The sequence below is a fragment of the Hypanus sabinus genome, chromosome 15, assembly GCF_030144855.1.
Source record: "Hypanus sabinus isolate sHypSab1 chromosome 15, sHypSab1.hap1, whole genome shotgun sequence".
Taxonomy (NCBI): Eukaryota; Metazoa; Chordata; class Chondrichthyes; order Myliobatiformes; family Dasyatidae; genus Hypanus; species Hypanus sabinus.
In genome coordinates, this window is record NC_082720.1 from 80,257,651 (window position 1) to 80,280,378 (window position 22,728).

At 39.3% G+C, this 22,728-nt stretch overlaps 1 protein-coding gene across 1 annotated transcript in view; it reads left to right on the plus strand.

Annotated features, from left to right (window-relative positions):
- The first annotated feature begins 2,243 nt into the window (after positions 1-2,243).
- The window catches only part of atp10b (ATPase phospholipid transporting 10B), a 95,798-nt gene continuing 75,313 nt past the window's right edge, over positions 2,244-22,728 (plus strand). Inside the window, exons 1-6 of the mRNA XM_059990577.1 lie at positions 2,244-2,521; positions 3,788-3,982; positions 9,744-9,948; positions 17,829-17,914; positions 18,749-18,852; positions 20,500-20,631. Of these exons, the coding sequence (XP_059846560.1) occupies positions 2,244-2,521; positions 3,788-3,982; positions 9,744-9,948; positions 17,829-17,914; positions 18,749-18,852; positions 20,500-20,631 (1,000 nt within the window). The remainder of the gene's footprint in view (positions 2,522-3,787; positions 3,983-9,743; positions 9,949-17,828; positions 17,915-18,748; positions 18,853-20,499; positions 20,632-22,728) is intronic.

Consider the following 22,728-nt stretch of genomic DNA (forward strand, 5'->3'; position numbering starts at 1 on the left):
ATAATGCATGGCTCTGGGGTTGAATACCTAATGGGTTCTTTTTTTCTCACTTTTTCCTTGCTTTAGTTGGGTTTTTTATTCTTTTCTCTTTTTTTGTGTCACCATATTTTTCAGTCCTTAATATTAATATTTTTTCTCTTTTGAGACATTGTGTTACTTACTTTGATGTACTCTTGTTATTTTGGATAATAATAATAATAATAAAAAGATTTGAAAAGAAAGGAATTTCTTCTCCAATCATATACAGTGCATGTGCACATACCGATTGCATACTTTAACTCCGTGATGAGAGTTGGAGTAACCTTGGTTCCAAAGTGGAGTGGCCATTTATTTAAAGGCAACTGATAACTGGCAACAACATGGATAGTGCTTGTTGTTGTTTCCTACAGTATATTACTCTTGGAATTGTTATGTAGCAACAGTCATGTGCATTGTCTCTGAAGGCTGACGGGATCCACGGCAGTGGTTGCTCACTGCAGTGTATTTTCCCTGTGGCAGCCAGCAGGGAGACATCACAGTCTGTAAAAATCACAGACAGATTTAACTTCCTTGAAGCCGGTCATGATTATATCTCTGTGGTTCCTTGCCATGTCATCCTTTTTCCAGGCATGCAAGGAGTAGTGAATTTGTGGCAGATGTTCCTTCCACTAAATTTTGGAATGTCTGCAAAGATATCATCTGCTCTCCTTTGTTTTCTTGGCTGTAATGCAGTCTATTCAAAATTCCTGTCAGTCGGATTTGGTAGTGAGATCGTAGATTCCTTTGGAAAGAGGCAACAGTACTTGTGTCATGAGGATGCTCAGTCTGGTTTCTGGCCAATTACCTGACTGTCCACAGTTGGCTAGTTCGTCACCTTCTGTCACAGGAGTTTAAAACTATACAGTTAAGAGAACTTAACTGAAAGCTTAAGTGAACAAATACATTTCATTTTGCACCAAAGTGCACTCTCCGTGGATGCAAGCTGACTAGTGGTAATTGTATAGCTGTTAATACATTAAAATTTGACTTATTTTTGGTGTGTGTGTGTGTGTGTTCCTGATACCACCCACTATCAAAATACTTGGTGCATTAAGATAAAGATTGATCTCTTGGGATTCTCTTAATGATTAACTAATATGCTTTGTGAAAAACAAAGTCTCTCTTACAAAGAAATATGAACAATCTGTACCATGAGGAACAAATGAACAAAAATGAAAGACCTCATTTTGACGCCTCAGATTTTGTTTTTATTTACAAAGTTATGGTGCCTACTGCTCCCTACCAAGATTTTTAATTATCTCAGTGATGAGAACATCCTCTTTTCTAATGGCTGTAGCTTGTTCTTCAGACATTATGTTGAACCTAAATCAATAACCAATTGTGGTTCAGTGGGCTTCACTAAGCACCAATGCAACCCCAGCATCCTGTGCCAGCATTATTTGAATTCATGATCTCACTTGTACTGCCATAGTCATTTGCCACACACCGCAAGTCCGCCACCTTGAAGGGGAAAGTGATTAAGCATCTCTGTGTGTGCATTTTAAGAATACTAAAGGACTTCTCAGAGCCCTCTATGGCATATTGAGGATTAGGTGAGTAAAGGATGCTTTCATTGTTGTAAAAGCTGGGACTTATCTTCTCAAGCTTTAAAATCCCTGAATGCCTGGCCCTGATCCACACCGATTCTTCCAGGGGTTGTATAGTTCCACATGCATTGGCTTGATGAGGATGATACAATGTTTGCAAAGTGGTTCTGTGCTTCTGTACTCTGGTTATGACTTTGCTATTTACATAGGCGCTGACCCACTGACTCACCTTCTTGGCTCATAGGTTGTCAAATCTGCTACTGGAAGTTTGTTTTGAAGAATATATTTTATTAATAAACTGTTTTCCCTCCCTCTTCTCTCTCACTTTCTGTCACATGCTCGGAGATGCATTTCAGAAGTTGCACTGTACTAACCGTGCAGGTGTCTGGGGTCGACTCTCTGCCGAGCAGGAGGCTACACAATGCTAGGGAATATCCAACTGCACATATAATAAACATACAATATTCCACCTGTATATATCAACCACATTTTCAAAGGCAATCCTAATGATCAGGTTATCTTTCAAAATTTGATATTCTCAGTTACATTTTGCAAGTCCCTTTGTTATTACATTGGGCGTGATAATGACTTTGGTTCCATTTTATTTTAACAGAAGGTGATTTATGTTTCAAGTTCAATATCTGATGAGACAACTGAAGAGAGAACTTGGAGCAAATAATGGCACACAGTATAGAATCGATTCGATTCCGTTTTCAGGCATGGAGAAGAAACAGCCTGTCTGAAACAACACCATTGTTATCATCTACATCACCGAATTCTCCAGAGTTGGGTCAATGGTCCACTTTCAATAAGCAAAGAATCATCTTTCCAAATAATAAAATGCTCCCCAAGGACTCAGAAAGGATAATGAGAAACTACTTGAGCAACAAAATAAAAACTACAAAATACACCATCTTCAACTTTCTTCCAAAGAACTTTATTGAACAGTGTAACAGGTAAACACAATGACCTATATCTGTTATATCAGTTTTCCTCAGTGAAGATGCACTTAAGTTGCTAATTTATATTGCGGTTAACATTCCAATCTGCCAGAATGAATGTAATGTTCATGCATTTATGAATATTTAAATGTATCTTTAATGGCTTACTTTGTTCCTTGCCCAATGTGACCCCTTCTCTGTTCTGCCAGTTTAAGCCTGACAACTGTTTTCCTTGCCTCTCTCTCAATTTATCTTTTTCTTGTAAACTCTTGGCATGTTTCTCACAGTATAACCAATTTACTAATATCAATGCTGGTTGCTGTTGTGGAAATCTATGAAATAAATGAGGATCTCTTTTATCCATCATCCTAATAGCAATAGGTTTACTGGAATGAAAATGAATTTGACTCCAGAAGGTGCATCTCATCATAATATTGAACTCTGGTGGCTTGAGATCCATTCAATTCATTTCACTTTTCAGCAAACCAATGCCTCAAATTGCTTTATCATTTGAATAAGGATGTCTGCTGGCAGATCACAATTTGAAATGATATGCTCTCCAAATAAATTCACAAATAACACACTAAGAGCAAAAAAGGGGTAAAATCTTAGTGCAAGGAATTCTTCAGCACAATAAAGCAGCAGGTGCCTCCATACTGTTGTGGGGAAATGGCCAAGTTTCAGGGATATGTGCCTCTACTTTTGGTTAATGCCCTTAAGTAATGATTTAGTTTTGTGATGAGCTCCAGGTGCCTTGTGCTGAAAATGCCAACACAACAGAAGGCTTTATTTCTCTGCCAGAACTTGTGGAAAGAGTTGGGTAGCCTTCAGATAATAGATGGTGGGAGCATTGTGAAATATTCAAAGTCATAAGGTAATAGAGCAGGAATTCAGGCTCTATGGCCCAGCTGGACCATGATGAATAATAGCATCATCCCTGCTAATCTCAGTTGCCTGTGCTTAGCCCAAAACCTCCCAAGCCCTTGCCCTCTATGTAAAACCTTTAGAAGTGGTATCAACTCATTTTGTGCTGAATTTAAAAATATTTCCCCATATTAATTTGATTTATTGGATGAATGTTTCATATTTAATAAGGGAGGAAGATGTTGAGGTGAATATGAAAGGAACTTGTAGCCTGAATCAGCCTAGGGAAGGACATTTATTCTTGTCCCAATGACAGAGACCATGCAAATAATTTGTTAAGTTTTCTCAAATGTGATTTGCAAAGGACAACATTAAGAAATATAAAGTTGTTTCCTCTCCCTTTTTCTTATATTCCAGATTTGCCAATATTTATTTCCTGTTGCTAGCCTTTCTGAACTGGATCCCATCGATTGAAGTATTCCATAAAGAAATAACCATGTTGCCAATAGTAATTGTGATGTCCGTCACTGCAATTAAAGATGGATTTGAGGATTTCAAGCGGTACCGATTTGATAAAAAGATAAACCAAGCTAAGACACAAGTATTTGATTGGTAAGTCATTTGTGAATGAATACAAGGAATTCTGTCATCACTATGATCTAACGGGGCTGGGTGGCTCCCATGGCGTGCTTTTTATACCTACATAGTATACAACTTTCCCAGTTTTTTTTATTCATATGATCCACAGTTTCCCATTGAACTCACTTGTAGCATCTACATGACGTGGTGAGAATGAAGATGATACACTGCCATTGCCATTTAGTGGGTTGGTACCTCACTTACATCTTGGATTTTTTTTCTTGAACACAATTACCTCACATCTTTAAGTGGCTTTTCCATGCTGATGGCTGTTCTGAATGCTCCCGCTCCTGCAATGTTACATTCAGTACATCAAACTGTTCTGCCTGAATTCTCTCATTCACCATTCCCCACTCTAAAGCTTACAATGCATTTGCCAGTCTTTGTTGAGTCCTTGAATGCACAGTGCAACCTTCTATGTTTTGAAAATCTATGACAGCAGCAGATTAAATTGTTCTTTCTGGGTTTTCATTTTGTCTTCATTCAAGACACCATCCATTGTACAGTGCTAGAAGACTCACAAGGGTCTTTGTCTCTGACCCTCGATTAGCACCAAAATTTACTTTGTACATCACTGATACTTGGAGATTTAGCATCTGTATATATATATATATATATATATATATATATATATATACATACCATTCCATATAACAGAACTAGTCTGAAGGATGTCAAAATTATATTTGTTTTATGGTATTTGAATCTGTACCTATAAAATAGCATTGCCAAGATAATGTATTGTTGTGAGTCTTGACCTTTATTTGGAATTGAGGTAGAGATGTAGTATTTCATTCAAATATAAAAATGGCATCAAAAAGATTGACAAGGTGGCAGATCAAGCAATATACACTTCACTGGTGATGACATTATAGCAAATTTTCTGGTGACTGAATGAACCCTGCCCTATTCAGATAATTACAATTCTTAGTATATATCCATCAAAATAAATAGCTTCAGGATATTTAGAGGTCATAAAAGTAACTATATAAATGTAAATCATTTCTTTTTTTGCCTTGTTTGAGAAATTAACAGATAGGTACATCTTTCATCCCTCTGAACTACATCTGGTTTTGCTGCAGCTAACATACTGTGAGATTACTTAAGTGTCAAAATGTCATTTCAGTCTCAGAACAAATCCAAATTCAGCAACTAAAATGGCATTTGGCTCTGTCTAACCTTCATTCTGAGAAGTTGTCGAATCCGTATTTGAGTTGAAAAGGAATAGTTGATGGAGTAAGTGGCTAAATGAACGAGAGTATGAGGTCACAAATGGAATTAGGAGCAGCATTTTAATTTAGTTAAATCCAATTTGTGTGTTGAAAGTTGTTTTAAATTCACTTACTAGTTCAAAGTTCAAAGTAAATTAATTATCTAAGTATATATATTGCACCATATACATCGCTGAGAGTTATTTTCTCATGGGCATACTCAATAAATCAATAATGAAATAATAACCATCATAGAATCAATGGAAGATTGCACCAATATGGGTGTTCAACCAATGTGCAAAAGACACAAACTGTGCAAGTACAAAAAAAAGGATTGAAGAGTAATAACTATTCCTGAACCTGGTGGTATGAGTCATGAGGCTCCTGTACAACCACCTTGATGGCAGCAGTGAAAAGAGAGCATGTCCCAGGTGCTGGTGTTCCCTGATGATGGATGCTGTGTTCCTGCGACAGCATTCTGTGTAAATATGCTCAATGGTGAGGAGGGTTTCACCTGTGATGGACTGGGCCATATGCACTACTCTTTGGAGGATTTTCTATTCAAGGCATTGGTATTTCCATACCAGGCTGCCATACGCCAGTCAACATGCTCTCCACCACTAGAAGTTTCTCAAAGTTTCAGATGTCATGACAAATCTGCATAAACTCCCCAGGAAGTAGACAGTAATAAATAAATGAAGCCGGCTTTAAAACAAGTTTAGTTGATTAACAGTATCTAAAACAGAAATTAATGAAGCTATCTGATTATCAATTGTGACTATTAAAAGCCCTTCTCAAGAACTCGTTTTTCTGGAGCAAGATATATCACATTTTAGCCCAGTAGTTTTTCAGTACTTCTTAGCTCAAAAACATTTACAGAAACTCGAGCAAAGACTGGTAAAAAAGAGAAACTGTATAAATAAAAAATAATGCTGAGAACATGAGTTGCAAAAAGTCTGTACAACTCCTATGGATGCTCAGTGGAGAGCATCCTAAATAGTTGCATCATGACCTGGTTTGAAACACCAATGCCTTGGAATAGAAAATTGCAGAAAAACTGGTAAACACAGCCTAGTCCATCACAGGCAAAGCCCTAATGACCACTGAATACATTTACATGGAGCACTGCCACTGGAAAGCAGGATCCATCCCCACCAACCATTTTGACTTTCTTGCCCTCCTCCCACTATGATCACTGGGCAAGAGATGGAGAAGCCTTAGGTCCCATAAGAACAGGTTCAGGAACAGTTATTACATCTCAGACATTAGGCTTCTGAACTGGCATGGATAATTTCACTCACCTCAGCAAAATACAGACTCACTTTCAAGTCCTCTACAACTCATGTTACACTATATATAATATTGCATATTTTTATTTTCACCATTTGTCTTCTTTTGCACATTGGTTGTTTATCGGTCTTTATTATGCATAGTTTTTCATAAATTATGTTGTATTTCTTTATCTTCCTGTAAATGCCTGCGGGAAAATTCTTATCAAAACTGTCTTATTAATTTACCTGATAGATGACACCTTTAACACTGTAATTTTATCAAAACTATCAGCTGAACTCACTGGCTTCTATTTCATGACAGTCTTTAAAATGAGAATACTCTTTGAGCAGCTGTAAACTAGTAAAATGTTGAAAGCATTAGCCTAGATCAGGGGTCGGCAACCCGCGGCTCCAGAGCCGCATGCGCCTCTTTCATCTCTGTGCTGCGGCTCCCTGTGGCTTTGGAAAGTAAATTATGAGTATTTAATTAAAATGTATTTTATGTTAGTTTGTTAGTTTCTGAAATGTAATTCTAAATTTGAAGATTATGGTGATCTTGTACAATCTAAATAAAACGTGTTTTTTGTCGTTATTACTATACGTCACCACTGCCAATACCTGACACCCGCCAGTGCGCGATTTCTTTAATTTTTCGATTCAAGGTAGGCTAACTATGGAGAATTCTAAAAAAAGAAAAGTGACTGAAGAAAACAGAATGCTTCATGATACGTGGGCAGATTCATTTGCTTTCACTGCTGACGAGACTGGTTTACCGGTATGCTTAATATGCAATGAGAAACTAGCAAACAACAAAAAGTCAAATGTCGCAAGACATTTCCAGAATAAACACGCAGCCTTTGCTCAAAAATATCCGGATGGAGATGAGAGAAAAAAAAAGTCGTTTCGGAACTGATGTGGAAGGTTGATCTGAGCAAAAATCATTTCAAGAAGTGGATGAAGTCTGGAAAATCAACTACATATGCTAGTTTTGTTGCCGCTCAGGAAATAGTCAGGCACGGGAAGCAGTTTACAGATGGTGAATATATAAAAGAATCTTTCATTAAGATTTCGGAACAACTATTCACGGACTTTAAAAACAAGAGTGAAATTGTGCAGAAAATCAGGGATATGCCCCTCTCTGCAAAGACAGAACCAGAAAAATGGCAGAAGACATCACAAGACAGCAAATTAAAGACATCAATTCAGCTGTGGCCTACTTGATTGCCTGTGACGAGTCTACAGACAAAGGTGATATTGAACAAATAGCGCTGTTCTGTCGGTATGTAAACTCTGCCAGGCCACAGGAAGAAATGATTGAGTTGATACCTCTAAAAGGCCAAACACGGGGGGAGGACATTTGTGAAGCTGTCTTGAATTGTTTAAGAGCCAAAGGAATAAAGACCACCCACCTGGTGTCAGTAGCTACTGATGGGGCACGAAGTATGACAGGAGCGCACAAGGGATTTGTGGCTTTACTGCAGAAGTCGCTGGACAGAAAGCTGCTGACTTTTCATTGCATCTTGCACCAAGAGGCACTGTGCACTCAAACATTTCCTCCGGAATGCACAGAAGTAATGGATGTTGTCATTCAGATTGTCAATAAAATAATGGCAAAAAGTTTAAATCACCGTCAATTCCGTTTGTTACTGGACGAGCTGGAAAGTGCATATTCTGATCTCCTGCTGCACAACAAAGTCCGGTGGCTGTCCAGAGGGGAGGTGCTGAAACGCTTTGTCGCGTGTCTCGAAGAAGTGAAAACTTTCTTGGGCAGCAAAGGGCTCAACTTTCCTGAGCTGGAACAGCCAGAGTGGCTGGAAAAGCTACACTTCATGGTAGACATGACAGTGCACCTGAACACGCTGAACACAGCTCTTCAGGGGAAAGGACGCACAGCCCTGCACATGTTGGAGGATGTTTTGGCATTCGAGCGCAAGTTGACAGTGCTTGCCAGAGATTTACAGAAAGGCACATTGTCTCACTTCCCCAATTTGAGAGAGTTCAAACAAGCTCACGACATGATAAATTTGGAGTATTTACAGTCTGCAATCATCGCAATGCAAACATCATTTGGGAAACGCTTCTATGAGTTCAGAGAGAAAAAAAAACACATTATCCTTCCCGGTCACTCCCCTAAGCATCGATCCATCCCTACTGAATACGACTGCATTGGCAGGTGTGAGTCGACCTGATCTTGAAATGGAACTGGCCGACATAGCCAACAAAGACATATGGGTGTCCAAGTTTAGACGCTTGACAGCAGACCTTGAAGATGTTGCCCGTCAGAAGGCCGTTCTTGCTCAGAATCACAAATGGAGTGATATTGAAAACCTCCCCTAACCGGACAAACTTGTGTTTGAAACATGGAATGCTATCCCTGACATTTATGTAAATATTAAAAAGTATGCGCTTGGAGTCCTGTCGATCTTTGGATCCACATATGTATCTGATCAGGTGTTCTCCAACATGAACTTTATTAAAAACAAACATCGCGCACGCCTCACAGATGACAGCTTGCGATCCTGCGTAAAGATGAAGGTGACGTCATATAGCCCTGATGTGCAGACGCTGTGCGCTGAGGTCCAGAAGCTGTTATCAGATTGGAATTAAAGAAAATGCAAGTGGGAGAGCCCATCCAATTTAATGGCTATTCTGTTGACTGGCTAAGATTAAAAGTGACCCGAGAATATATGTATCTAGTTTAACTTTGCAACCAGACGATTGACTAGAATGTTGAATGGTCTGACTGCAAAGAAGGACTAGAATCCAGGTCATTGTCATCTCTTTTTAAGCACCCATCTAACAGTACTGTGTAGGACTAGGAAATCAAGGGGCAGAGCTGCCCACCTTCTAAGAATAGAGCATGCTAGAAGCATTCTGATAGTCTGAGAGCAGGAGTATAGAAATAAATAAAAGCAAGTTTTCATTAATATAAAAGAATAAGTATTTTTCTCTTTCTGTATGCTTTCTGACCAGCTGAAAGCTTCCATTATTTTTTCTGCTTTTGGGAAATTTTTTTGTAGATTTCTGAATAACTGCGGTATTTTGCTTTTGGTACTTCTGTAAATGCCATTCAGTGTTATTCAGAAGTATTTATCTACACTTTTTAAAAAATTATTAACTTCCTCAGACATTGTTTCACTGTGCAATTACCAAGCTTCCAAAGGGAAAACAGAAGCTTTAAGCTTGGGTATAGGAGAGAAGTTATTTTGTGTTAAAGCTTTTCATTAGCTGTCTACATGTTTTCTTCCACAGGAAACAGCACCAGTATATTGATAAATACTGGAAAGATGTTCATGTAGGTGACTTTGTGCAATTATCATGCAGTGAAATTATTCCAGCTGACATGGTCCTATTGCATTCATCAGAACAAAATGGAATCTGCTACATTGAGACTTCTAACCTTGATGGAGAAACAAATCTCAAGCAAAGATTTGTGGCCAAAGGATTTTCAAATCCCGTAAGACACTGCTTCACTTCATGTTTTATTTGAATGTTGTTTTTTAGGAAATGTCATTTGGAGCATTTTCTAATGAAGTTTCTTAGAAAACTTTGTTCCTGATCACGTCCAAGATATCCTGAAGCGTGAAGGAGAACAACCAGAGGTCATGGTACATATTAATACCAATGACATAGGCAAGAAAAGGGAGGAGGTCCTGAAAGCAGACTGCAGTGTGTGTTCTTTACACGTACTCATAAAGAAACATATTTGGGAAGAACATAACTAGGACCTTTGTTTAACAGCAAACAGCAACCATGTTTTAACATTCAAACTTCTCAATCATTCTGTCATTTCTGCGCATGCTCCGAACTCTGTCTAATCACGTTCTGACACATGACATGTGATATCACCACATCTTCCTTTCCTTAAAAAGAAAAACAATTAGCAACATTAATCAAAACAAATGCATAATCTAACATGTCTCTATTAGTCTCTCTGGGGGTTTACAAACATGAGTAGACCTTCTAAGTGGTTCACACAGTTCTTGTGTTTCGTTGTTATTTTGATGTTTTGTCTCGTTTGAATCAGTTAATGGAAACACTGAAGTTGGCTCCTTCTTGAGGTCTTTGCGATTTCTTCTTAACATTTCTCCTTCTGTTTGGACCATGTATGAACTGGGTTGTATTTCTTTAAGTACCGTATCTTTCTGTGTCCATGTTTTCATTTTGTTTTGTATCCTCATTCATCTCCTTGGTGCAGTTCAGGGAATGGACGAGAACATCTGTCTAAGTATGCTTTCTGCTTTGCTTTGTGTTCATCTTTCCATCTTTTCACTTGTTCAACCCCCTCTGTTCTCAGGAGGCTCTCAGCTAATGGCAGATTGGATCTCAAACGGCGTCCCATCAAGAGCTGAGCAGGTGAAAATCCACACTCAAGTAGATTACTATGATAGCTAACAAAGCTTTATAAAAATCACCTCCACTATCTTTTGCTTTGTGCATCAGTTTCTTGATAATTCCTACTGACTTCTCAACTAATCCATTGGACTGAGGGGAAAATGGACTAGATGTTGTATGAACAAAACTCCATTCCTGAGCAAAATGTCTCATGCATTCGCCATTGAATTGTGGACCATTGTCTGTGAGAACTTCATCAGGTACACCATGTCTGGAAAAATCTGATTTCATGCATGTAATTACATTCTCTGCTGTTGTTCTGCTCAGACCACACACTTCAGGATAAAAGGAGTAGTTATAGATAATCTTTGTTGGCAGTTGCAAACAAATCAACGTCTACCTTCTGATTAGGTCTCTGAAGACGAGGATGTGGATGCAGTGGCTCTTTAGGGTTGCTAGGTTAGTATTTAAAGAATATTTGACAAGAGGACACCAACTCTGCAATTCCTTGACTCATCCTGCACCAAAACATCACTTCCTGCGCCCTTCTCTTACACTTTTCAATACCTAGGTGGCCTTCATGAATTTTCCTCAGCATTTCTTTTTGGAGACTTTTAGGAATTACAATTCTGCTGCCTTTGTACAATATCCCATCCACAACAGAAAGTTCTGATCTGTGGTTCCAATATTCTTGTACTTCTGAGTTACAGTCATGCCTATTATCTGGCCATCCATCCATCACCACTTGTATTACCTGACTGAGAATTTTGTCCTTCTCTGTCTCAAGATGCAGCAGTTCCAACTTTTCTGCAGCAACAGGTACAGTCTCTATGATCATTTCAACAAATGCCAGAACATCAACAGCATCCCTGTGACTGTCTTTTGTTGTTGGATCCACAGCTCTGGAAAGTGTGTCAGCCGTGTACATGAATTTTTCAGGTGTGTATGAAACCTTCAATGCATGTCTTCGCAATTTGATCATCATTCGCTGAATCTGCAAAGGACAGTCGCTTAAAGGTTTGTGCAACAATGCAATCAAAGGCTTATAATCGGTTTCAACATCAATAGATTGCCCTGATACACACTGATGAAATCTCTTGCAAGCAAGCAGAATACAGAGCAATTCTTTTTCAATTTGGGCATACCTTGTTTCTGGATTGGAAAATGCACGAGATGCATATGCCACTGACAGCCATTCCTGATCATGTTTCTGGAGTAATACTGTTCCTCAGTCTGCTTGAGATGCATCACATGAGATTTTGTTGGGTCTCTCAGCATCATAGAATTTCAACGCACGTTCTTTAGTGAGCACTTTCTTGAAATTTTGCCATGCCTTCTCCTGTTCATGATTCCAGTTCCATTTGTTTTTCTTTTATATTAGCTGCCTCAATGGAGCAAGCTGTTCCCAAAGATTGGGAATGAATTTTCCCATGTAGTTGACCATTCCCATGAACCTTTGAACATCCTTTTTACATTGCGGTCCTGGCACGTTCTCAATAACAGAAACCTTCAATGGATCAGGATGCACACCCTCTTTGCAGATGATATCAACCACATATGTATGTTCAGCCACTCCTAGCTGACATTTGTCTTTATTCAACTTCAGGTTTGCCTTTGCCTCTAAGTCTGGCATCATGCTCTTGTTTAGATTATCCCCAAACAATATCGTCCATGGATGTATCTATGTCCTCAATGTGCTCATATACCATGTGAATGATTTTATGGTAAACTTCAGGAGCTGATGCAATTCCAAATGGAAGCCTAAGAAAATGGTATCTGGCAAAAGGAGTGTTAAAGGTACACAACTTTGAACTCAGTTCATCTTGTTTAAATTGCCAGAATCGAAAGGATGCATCTAATTTACTGAAGTACTTTGCATTAGCAAACTGTGACATAATTTCTTCACGAGTCGGCAATTTGAAATGCTCTCTTTCAATGGCTCGATTCAAGTCTCTTGGATCTAAGCAAATATTCAGTTTTCCATTTTTCTTATCAACAGTGACAAGTGAATTGACCCATTCAGTCGGTTCATCAATTTTTTGTATGACTCCTAACCATTCCATTCTGTTAAGCTCTGTTTTCAGTTGATGACATAATGCAAAAGGCACTCTTCTACATGGATGTACTATGGGTGGCACTGTGTTGTCAGTTTTAATCATGTGTTCTCTTGGAAGACAACCAAGCCCTTTGAACAAGTCCTCATACTTTTTCTTCAAGTCACTCTATTCTGACTCTGTGTCACTGTCCAGGACGAAGAATCTTTTCACCAAATTCAGTCTCTCACAGGCAGATAAACCCAGTATTGACTGTACATTCTTAGGCACGACCACAAATGAAAGAGTGTGCACCATATTTTTGTGTGATACTTTTGCCAAGCATGTTCCTTTAACTGGAATGTCTGCACCTGAATACCCAGTCACTTTTTATTTGTCTTATGCAACTTTGGTCTTGGCTTGAATGCATTAAATTCAGATTCTGCAAGAACTTGTGCTCTAGCATCCAGTTTAAACAGAATATTACTTTGATTCACTTGCAATGGAATAGTCCAGTCATTCTTACTTTGTTTACACAAAGCACATTTATGTAAATCTCCTCACATTCATTTTCAAGCACTGCATTTACACGTTTTATTTCCTTTCTACTTCTGCAACAGCGTAAGAAATTATTACTCTTACCACAGTTGTTGCACACTTTCTGATATGCTGGACACATTTTGGGTCAGTGCTGCCACCCACAGCAATCACAACGTTTTTTTCTTTCAGATGACATCTTGCTCTCCATCAGTTTCGTTGTCGCTTCATTATTTTTTCTAATATGTTCGCGCTTTACAGCGTCTACGCTGCCATTCTCGATTAAAAAGCTCTTTAGCCTGTGACATCACAGTCTCTAAAGCTTTGCAGAGAGCCACAGCTTTTTCCAAATCCAAATCTTGTTCTAGCAGTCTTTCTCTCAGACCATTATCCAGAATTCTGTCTTTAATGAGAGAGTCTGTAAGCTCTGCTAACTCACATGTTTTACTGTGATTTCTCAATTCTGTAACAAATTGATCAATTGTTTGACCAGCCTTCTGCTTGCATGTGAAGAATTTGTACCATTCATATGTCACATTGCGCTTTGGTACACAAAATGCTTCAAAGTTGTTGATTATCACTTTAAGATTCAAATTATCTCCATTCTCAAAAGTAAGATGGTTATATACCCCAACTGTGTCGTCCCCAATCATGTGGAATAGAATTGCAGCTTTCAGTTTAAAGCTCTGATCGCCGATAAATAAATTTCAAAATGCTGTTTAAATCTTTTCCAGTTTTCATCTACATTTCCAGTGAGCTGAAGCATTGATGGGGGTTTGCAAAACTTCCATTCTTAAAGCTGTTAGCAAACAATGAAAAAGTTTGCGCTCTTTTTTTCTCAATTATCTTTGCTTCTCCCATGTTAGCAAAACAAATTATTCTTCCAGACCGACTGCAGACACCATGTTGTGTTCTTTACACGTACCGTGGGTTACTCATAAAGACACATATTCTGGAAGAACATAACTAGAACTTTTAGTTAACAGCAAACAGCAACCATATTTTAACATACAAGCTTCTCGATCATTCTGTCATTTCTGTGCATGCTCCAAACTCTGTCTAATCATGTTCTGGCATCTGTCACATGATACCACCACATACAGGGAGTTAGGAAGGAAGTTGAGAAGCAGGACCACAAAGGTAGTCATCTTGGGATTACTGCTTGTGACGCGTGAAAGTGAGTATAGGAATAGAGTGAGGTGGAAGATAATTACATGGCTGAGGGATTGGAGCAGGGAGCAGGGATTCAGATTCCTGGATCATTTGGACCTCTTTTGGGGCAGGAATGACCTGTACAAAAAGGACAGGTTGTACTTGAATCCTAAGGGGACCAATATCCTGGCGGGGAGGTTTGCTAAGGTACTTGGGGAGAGTTTAAACTAGGAATGGTGGGTGGTGGGAACCAAACTGAAGAGACGGAAGAAGAGACAGTTAGCTCACAAATAAAGAAAGCTAGGAGACAGTGCGAGAGGGAAGATAGGCAGGTGATAGAGAAGGAATGCGCTCAGACCGATGGTCTGAGATGTGTCTATTTTAATGCCAGGAGTACTATGAACAAAGCAGATGACCTTAGGGCATAGATCAATACTTGGAGCTATGATGTTGTGGCCATTACAGAGACTTGGATGGCTCAAGGGCAGGAATGGTTACTTTGAATTCCAGGCATTAGATGTTTCAGAAAAGACAGGGAGGAAGGCAGAAGAGGTGGGAGCATAGCACTGTTGATCAGAGATAGTATCACGGCTGCAGAAAAGAAGAAAGAGATGAAGAGATTGACTTTGGAATCTCTAGGGGTGGAAGATAGGAACAGGAAGGGGCCAATAACTGTACTAGATGTTTTTTTATAGACCACCCAATAGTAACAGGGACATCGAGGAGCAGATAGGGAGACAGATTTGGGAAAGGTGTAATAATAACAGGGTTGTTGTGGTGGGAGATTTTAATTTCCCAAATGTTGATTAGCATCTCCGGAGAGCAAGGGTTTAGATGGGATGAAGTTTGTTAAGTGTGTTCAAGAAAGTTTCTTGATACAGTATGTAGATAAGCCTACAAGAAGAGAGGCTGTACTTGATCTGGTATTGGGAAATGAACCTGGTAAGGTGTCAGATCTCTCAGTGGGAGAGCATTTTGGAGATAGTGATCACTATCTCCTTTACCTTAGCATTGGAGAGGGATAGGAACAGATAAGTTGGGAAAGAGTTTAATTGGAGTAAGGAAAAATATGAGGCTACCAGGTAGGAACTTGGAAGCATAAATTGGAAACACATGTTCTCAAGAAAATGTACAGAAGAAATGTGGCAAATGTTCAGGGGATATTTGCGTGGAGTTCTGTGCAGGTACTTTCCAATGAGACGTGGTGTACAAAGGCTGTTTTAAATCTGGTCAAGAAGAAAAGAAGAGCTTACGAGAGGTTCAAAAATCTAGGTAATGATAGAGAGCTCAAAGATTATAAGGCAAGCAGGAAGGAGCTCAAAAAAGAAATTAGGAGAGCCAGAAGGAGCAAAAGATTAAAGCATGAGAGAATAGGACCAATCAAGTGTTACGGTGGAAAAGTGCGTATGGAACCAAAGGAGATAGCAGAGGTACTTAATAAGTATTTTGCTTCAGTATTCACTACAGAAAAGGATTTTGGTGATTGTAGGGATGACGTACAGTAGGCTGAAAAACTTGTGCATGTAAATATTAAGAAAGAGGATGTGCAGGAGCTTTTGGAAAGCATCAAGTTGGATACGTCACTGGGACTGGATGAGATGTACCTTAGGCTACTGTGGGGTACATCTGAGCCTCTGGCAATAATCTTTGCATCATCAGTGGGGACAGGAGAGATTCTGGAGGATTGGAGGGTTGAGGATATTGTTCTATTACTCAATAAAGGGAGTAGAGATAGCATGGGAAATTATAGACCAATGAGTCTTACTTCAGTGTTTGGTAAATTGATGGAAAAGATCAGGAGAGGAGGGATTTATAAACATTTGGAGAGACATGATATGATTAGGAATAGTCAGCATAGCTTTGTGAAAGGTAGGTCATGCCTTACAAGTCTGACTGAATTTTTTGAGGATGTGACTAAACACATTGATGATGGTAGAGCAGTAGATGTAGTGTATATGGATTTCAGCAAGGCATTTGACAAGGTACCCCATGTAAGGCTTATTAAGAAAGTAAAGAGGCACGGGATCCAAGGGGACATTGCTTTGTGGATCCAGAAATGTGGTTGTATTCAGGTCACATTCTGCATGGAGATCGGTGACCAGTGGTGTGCCTCAGGGATCTGTTCTGGGACCTCTACTCTTCATGATTTTTGTAAATGACCTGGATGAAGAAGTGGAGGGATGGGTTAGTAAATTTGCTGATAACACAAAGGTTGGAGGTGTTGTGGATAGTGTGGAGGGCTGTCAGATGTTACAATGGGGAGTTGATAGGATGCAAAGATGGGCTGAGATGTGGCAGATGGAGTTCAATCCAGTTAAGAGTGAGGCAGTTCATTTTGGTAGGTCAAATATGGTGGCAGAATATATTATTATTGGTAAGACTCTTGGCAGTGTGGAGGATCAGAGGGATCTTGGGGTCTGAGTCCATAGGACACTCAAAGCTGCTGCACAGGTTGACACTGTGGTTAAGAAAGCGTATGGTGCATTGGCCGTCTCCAATTATGGGATTGAGTTTAGGAGCCGAGAGGTAATGTTGCAGCTATGTAGGACCCTGGTCAGATCCCACTTGGAGTATTGTGCTCAATTCTGGTCACCTCACTACAGGAAGGATGTGGAAGCCAGAGAAAGGGTGTAGAGGAGATTTACAAGGATGTTTCCTGGATTGGGGAGCATGTCTTATGTGAATAGGTTGAGTGAACTCGGCCTTTTCTCCTTGGAGCAAAGGAAGATGAGAGGTGACCTGATAGAGGTGTATAAGATAATGAGAGGTAATGATCGTGTGGATAGTCAGAGGCTTTTTCCCAGGGCTGAAATTGCAAGCACGAGAGGGCACAGTTTCAGGTGCTTGGAAGTAGGTACAGAGGAGATATCAGGGGTATGTTTTTTTCACACAGAGTGGTGACTATATCAAATGGACTGCAGACGATGGTGATGGAGTCGGATAAGATAAGGTCATTTAAGAGACTCATGGACAGGTATATGGAGCTCAGAAAAATAGAGGGCTATGAGTAACCCGTAACCCTAGGTAATTTCTCAGTAAAGGACATATTAGGCACAGATTTATGGGCTGAAGGGCTTGTATTGTGCTGTAGGTTTTCTATGTTTATAAAACATTTAGTATTTACCAATGGTGTTGGTGCATGATTTATATTGGAATGACATTATTTATGCATTATTTTAAAATTAAACTGGTAATAGATCTGTTATTTGACCATTAGAAAATGTAATGTTTAAGCTGCTATTCACTTTAGCTAATTCTCATAATGTTAAGTTTTTTTTAGGGTTCTGGCTTTGAGCCATTGAAATTCAGCAACAATATAATCTGTGAAAATCCCAACAATGATATCAATAAATTTAAAGGCTTTATGTAAGTATGAAAGATCTTCTGCATTTGTATTTTCATCTTCACAACATTTAGAATTTTTAGAATTTACTGAGATGTCATAGATCTCACAAATCTGTTGATGTCATTTATTGCTCTGGAAAGAACCCATATCAAATTCTGGACCTAGTGAGACACTTTTTCCTCAATAGCGACTTTATCTGATCACCAGAAAGAGATATGCAATTCATCCCTTTGCAAAAACAGAAAGAATAATAGAACACACATCTCTGGAATTTATCAGGCAAAAAGCTGCTGATTGCTCAAGTATTACTGTAAGTTCAAGGGAGATGGGTATTTGTTCCTCAAAGAGGGAGGATTGAATTCCAACAACATGGCTTCAGAGTTTTGTTGATAGACTCTTTAGAGTGCACACATTCAGCTCACAGCTTATTGAGAACTTATTGTGGACAAGTAGCATACCAAACAGAAGTCAAGTGCATATTGGGTTAAAAATAGTTGTAAAACTTCTAGTCACTCTTTACACATCTGTTGGGCTTGAGCTATTAGCCAATTATGTCACACTCGCTGAAAAGGAAGAGGATATTTAAGAAGAGCCAATGTGTGGTGATTCTCATTGATAGCTTAGCTGACATATTTTGACTTCCACAAACTATTTGCTACAAAGCAGCATTACACAATCTAAAAAAAGATGGATTTAAACTTTTTAAGCCTTGCATTTAAAAGCATGCATTTGTAAACATAGATTTGTTTCTAAATCCGCACATTTGAATGTTTGTGTCAATAAGTGTAATTTTCATAAAAGAATAACATTGATTTTTAAAGTATAATTTTAGCCATTGATTGGTTTGTTTGCAGAGATACATCTAATGAAAAGATTGGTATTGATAAAGACAATCTCTTGCTTCGAGGCTGCACCATCCGAAGTACATCTGTTACTGTGGGAATAGTGGTATATGCAGGTATGCAGTGTGGGTTATTTATTATTCCCATGAATTTGGTCTCTTGACTTTATTTGGATGAAGTGGGATAATCATTAATCAAAAGGCAGCATTAAAAAGAAAACTGTAGCTTAGTTTGATTAGCAGCAAAGGGCCTCTGCCTGTCTTTGAAAAAAAAGACTAGTTTTTTATTTCAGAAGATGGAACCAAAGAAGACAAAATCTTCCCTTAATTTCAGGTTCATTTTAGTACTCATGGTGTGCAAAATAATAGTCCAGAGAAAGTGAGTTCAATGGAAGTTTGAATATAAAAGTAAGAATTTTAGCAGCAGTTGGAAATGAAAGGCTTGGAGACATCAGACAACGAAATATGTGTATGAAAGGGCTGAACATAAGGGTTGGCATCATTAAGAGCTGTGCCATGTGATGTGGGATATCATGCTGTTTCCATGACCATGGTTGTTCTTGGCAGATTTTTCTACAGAAGTGGCTTGCCATTGCCTTCTTCTTGGCAGTGTCTTTACAAGACCGGTGATCCAGCCACTTATCAATACTCTTCAGCTTGGCATCAGTGGTCACACAACCAGGACATGTGATATGCAATAGCTACTCAAATGACTATCCATCCACCTTGCTCAGAGGTGTCCTGCAGGCTAGCAGAGGGAAGGACTGCCTTACACCTCCTTTGGCAGAGAGGCAACTCCACCCCAGCACCTAGAACATAAGGGTACCACTCATAAGACCCCAATTCCAGGGAAGGAAGCCCACTATCAACACTCAGGGTGGCAATAAGTGACGTCAATCTCACACCAACACAACTGACAATTATCTTCTACCTTAAATGGATGAACTGCAGGTCAAATGGATTTAGGCAAAAAATGCCAGTTCTGCCAAGAACAGCTCACATCCTGAAACAGAACTTGTATATATGAGCAATTGATTTCATCTGACCCTGCAATGCCACTTTTTTTTACGAGACACATTTTTTCAAAGAGGCAAACTATAAATTCTCAGAACTAGACTTTGGCTTTAATACAAGAAATGTTGCCACAGTCCTTGAAGAAACATCATCTGGCTTTTAATATAATTGGTCACAGTGCTATTGTATACACTGCCAGAATCCAGCAAATACTGAAGTGTCCAGCAGATCAGTCAAGAAGTGCGGGTTGATGTTTCTGGTCCATCGACATCCTGATTTTTGATGACACTATCACCTAGGCTTATTTTTTCAAGAGTTGCATGGACTAGTACAGCCTTCAGCATGTTCTCCCTTAGTGACAGAAATTTGAATAAAGAATGAAGTTTTGTTTCAGCACATTATCTGCTATACTATCTGACATGCTTTGCAGAGGTCAGGGTACCCCTTTAGGCAAAGCAAAGATTCTGTAGCTCAGGAGAGCATGAAAACTACTTTGAAAAGACAATGGAAGTGACAACAGTTGTATTGTTGTGTACTTACAATAAACGTATGAATTGAAAAAGTCAGCATCTTGTATTCCTATGCAATCTCCCATTGAATTAATATTTAACATAAATAACTGGGATGGTAAGATTTTAACTGATCAGAAGCTTTAAGGTAATTTCTATTGTACAGTCTACAGATGAATTATTGTCTAAGGTGGTGAAATGGACGAGGGTATTCAACCATTTTTTAATATGCATGTTTCAGGCCATGAGACCAAAGCAATGCTTAATAATAATGGAGCTCGCTGCAAGCATAGTAAGTTGGAGAGAAAAATGAACACGGATGTCATATATTGTTTGATTCTACTGCTGATTATGTGTGGCATAGGAGCGATAGGTAAGATGTTCCAATGTACCACCCTTCACCTTCGTAGCTGCAAATGGACTGGTTTAATAAGGTTAAAGTTATTGGAATAAATTAAACCTAGTTACTATGCTGAGTGATCAATTTCCAGTAGGAATGTGACTATGCAGAGTGACAAGTTGGATTGTTCTTTACTATAATTATAGATAGAAGTCTGAGTTAACGCATTAAATAACTTGTGTCAATGGAGCAAGGAAATTACATGCTCATTTGCCTGGATCTTTAACAGTTCATCTTCTTAAAATATTTATTTAATTTTATTTTTCTTGTAATTGTCAAGAACTACACTATTGATAATGATGAGTTTAAATAAGGAAGTTCAGCAAAATAGATTGCAAAATGTGAAAAAAATTAGCATTTTTATATTGAGGCAGATTGCAGACGTTCAATATTTATCAAGAACAATTTAAAGCCTACTGAAATAAGTATACTTGCTTGGTTATCTACCTTGTTGATTATATTCCATTACATTTGCTCAAATGTGCAGAATAAATCTCATTTTAAAGAAATTCAGTGTGTCAGAATGCTTCCAGTGCCAGAGTAATTCAGCCTCCTTAGTCTGTCAATGAGGACTGATCTGCGAATGAGTACACATCATTCCATGTCCTAATACTGCAACCGAAAAGATTTGATTTGAAGGGACAAAGAAATCTTCAGAGAAGATGGAACAATACCTCATTCATATTGCTTTGATGCATATTGGTAATGTTTTGACACTCAGACCAGCTAAATAGACAGCAATGACCGACACTATGGCAAATTGCTTGTGTGTCCATGTATTTGTGGAATGCATGTGTGATAGGTAAGGTTACTATTAATTGAGGAGGTAGTAGGAAGCCACTTCATAACTTTTTGAATGCATTCACACAATGTCATTGGGGCGGTGGGGGGGGGGGTGCGGTGTGGTGGCAGTTCCAGGATGTAGATTCTGTGACAAAGAAAAGAGGGCAATATATTTCCATGCCAGTTTATCGTGTGATATTGGGGGGTGGGGGGCAGTGGCAGTTCCAGGATTTAGATCCCATGACAAAGAAAGAAGGGCAATATATTTCCATACCAGTTTATTGTGTGATTTTGGGGGGAATCTGCTGGCGATGGTGTTCCCTTGCATTTGGTGGTGGGTCTCATCAGCAAGAACGACGCGTCAGCTTACAGAGAGGAGGTACAGCGGCTAATGGACTGGTGCAGAGCCAACAACCTGTCTCCTAATGTGAACAAAACAAAAGAGATGGTTGTTGACTTCAGGAGGGCACAGAGCGACCACTCCCCACTGAACATCGACGGCTCCTCGGTAGAGATCGTAAAGAGCACTAAATTTCTTGGTGTTCACCTGACGGAGGATCTTACTTGGTCCCTCAACACCAGCTCCATAGCAAAGAAAGCCCAGCAGCGTCTCTACTTTCTGCAAAGGTTGAACAAAGTCCATCTCCCACCGCCCATCCTCATCACATTCTACAGGGGTTGTATTGAGAGCATCCTGAGCAGCTGCATCACTGCCTGGTTTGGAAATTGCACCATCTCGGATCGCAAGACCGTGCAGCAGATAGTGAGGTCAGCTGAGAAGATCATCGGGGTCTCTCTTCCCACCATCACGGACATTTACACTACACGCCGCATCCACAAAGCAAACACCATTATGAAGGACCCCATGCACCCCTCATACAATCTCCTCTCCCTCCTGCCCTCTAGGAAAAGGCTCCGAAGCATTCGGGCTCTCACGGCCAGACAATGTAACAGTTTCTTCCCCCAAGCTATCCTCAATACCCAAAGCCTGGACTGACACCTTGCCCTATTGTTCTGTTTATTATTTATTGTAAATGCCTGCACTTTTTTGTGCACTTTATGCAGTCCTGTGTAGGTCTGTAGTCTAGTGTAGCTTTCTCTGTGTTGTTTTTTTTTACGTAGTTCAGTCTAGTTTTTGTACTGTGTCATGTAACACCATGGTCCTGAAAAACATTGTCTCATTTTTACTATGCTCTGTACCAGCAGTTATGGTCGAAGTAACAATAAGAGTGACTTAACTTGACTTGAGTTGCTTCCCTTATTCTCCTTCATGCTGAAGGTTATGAG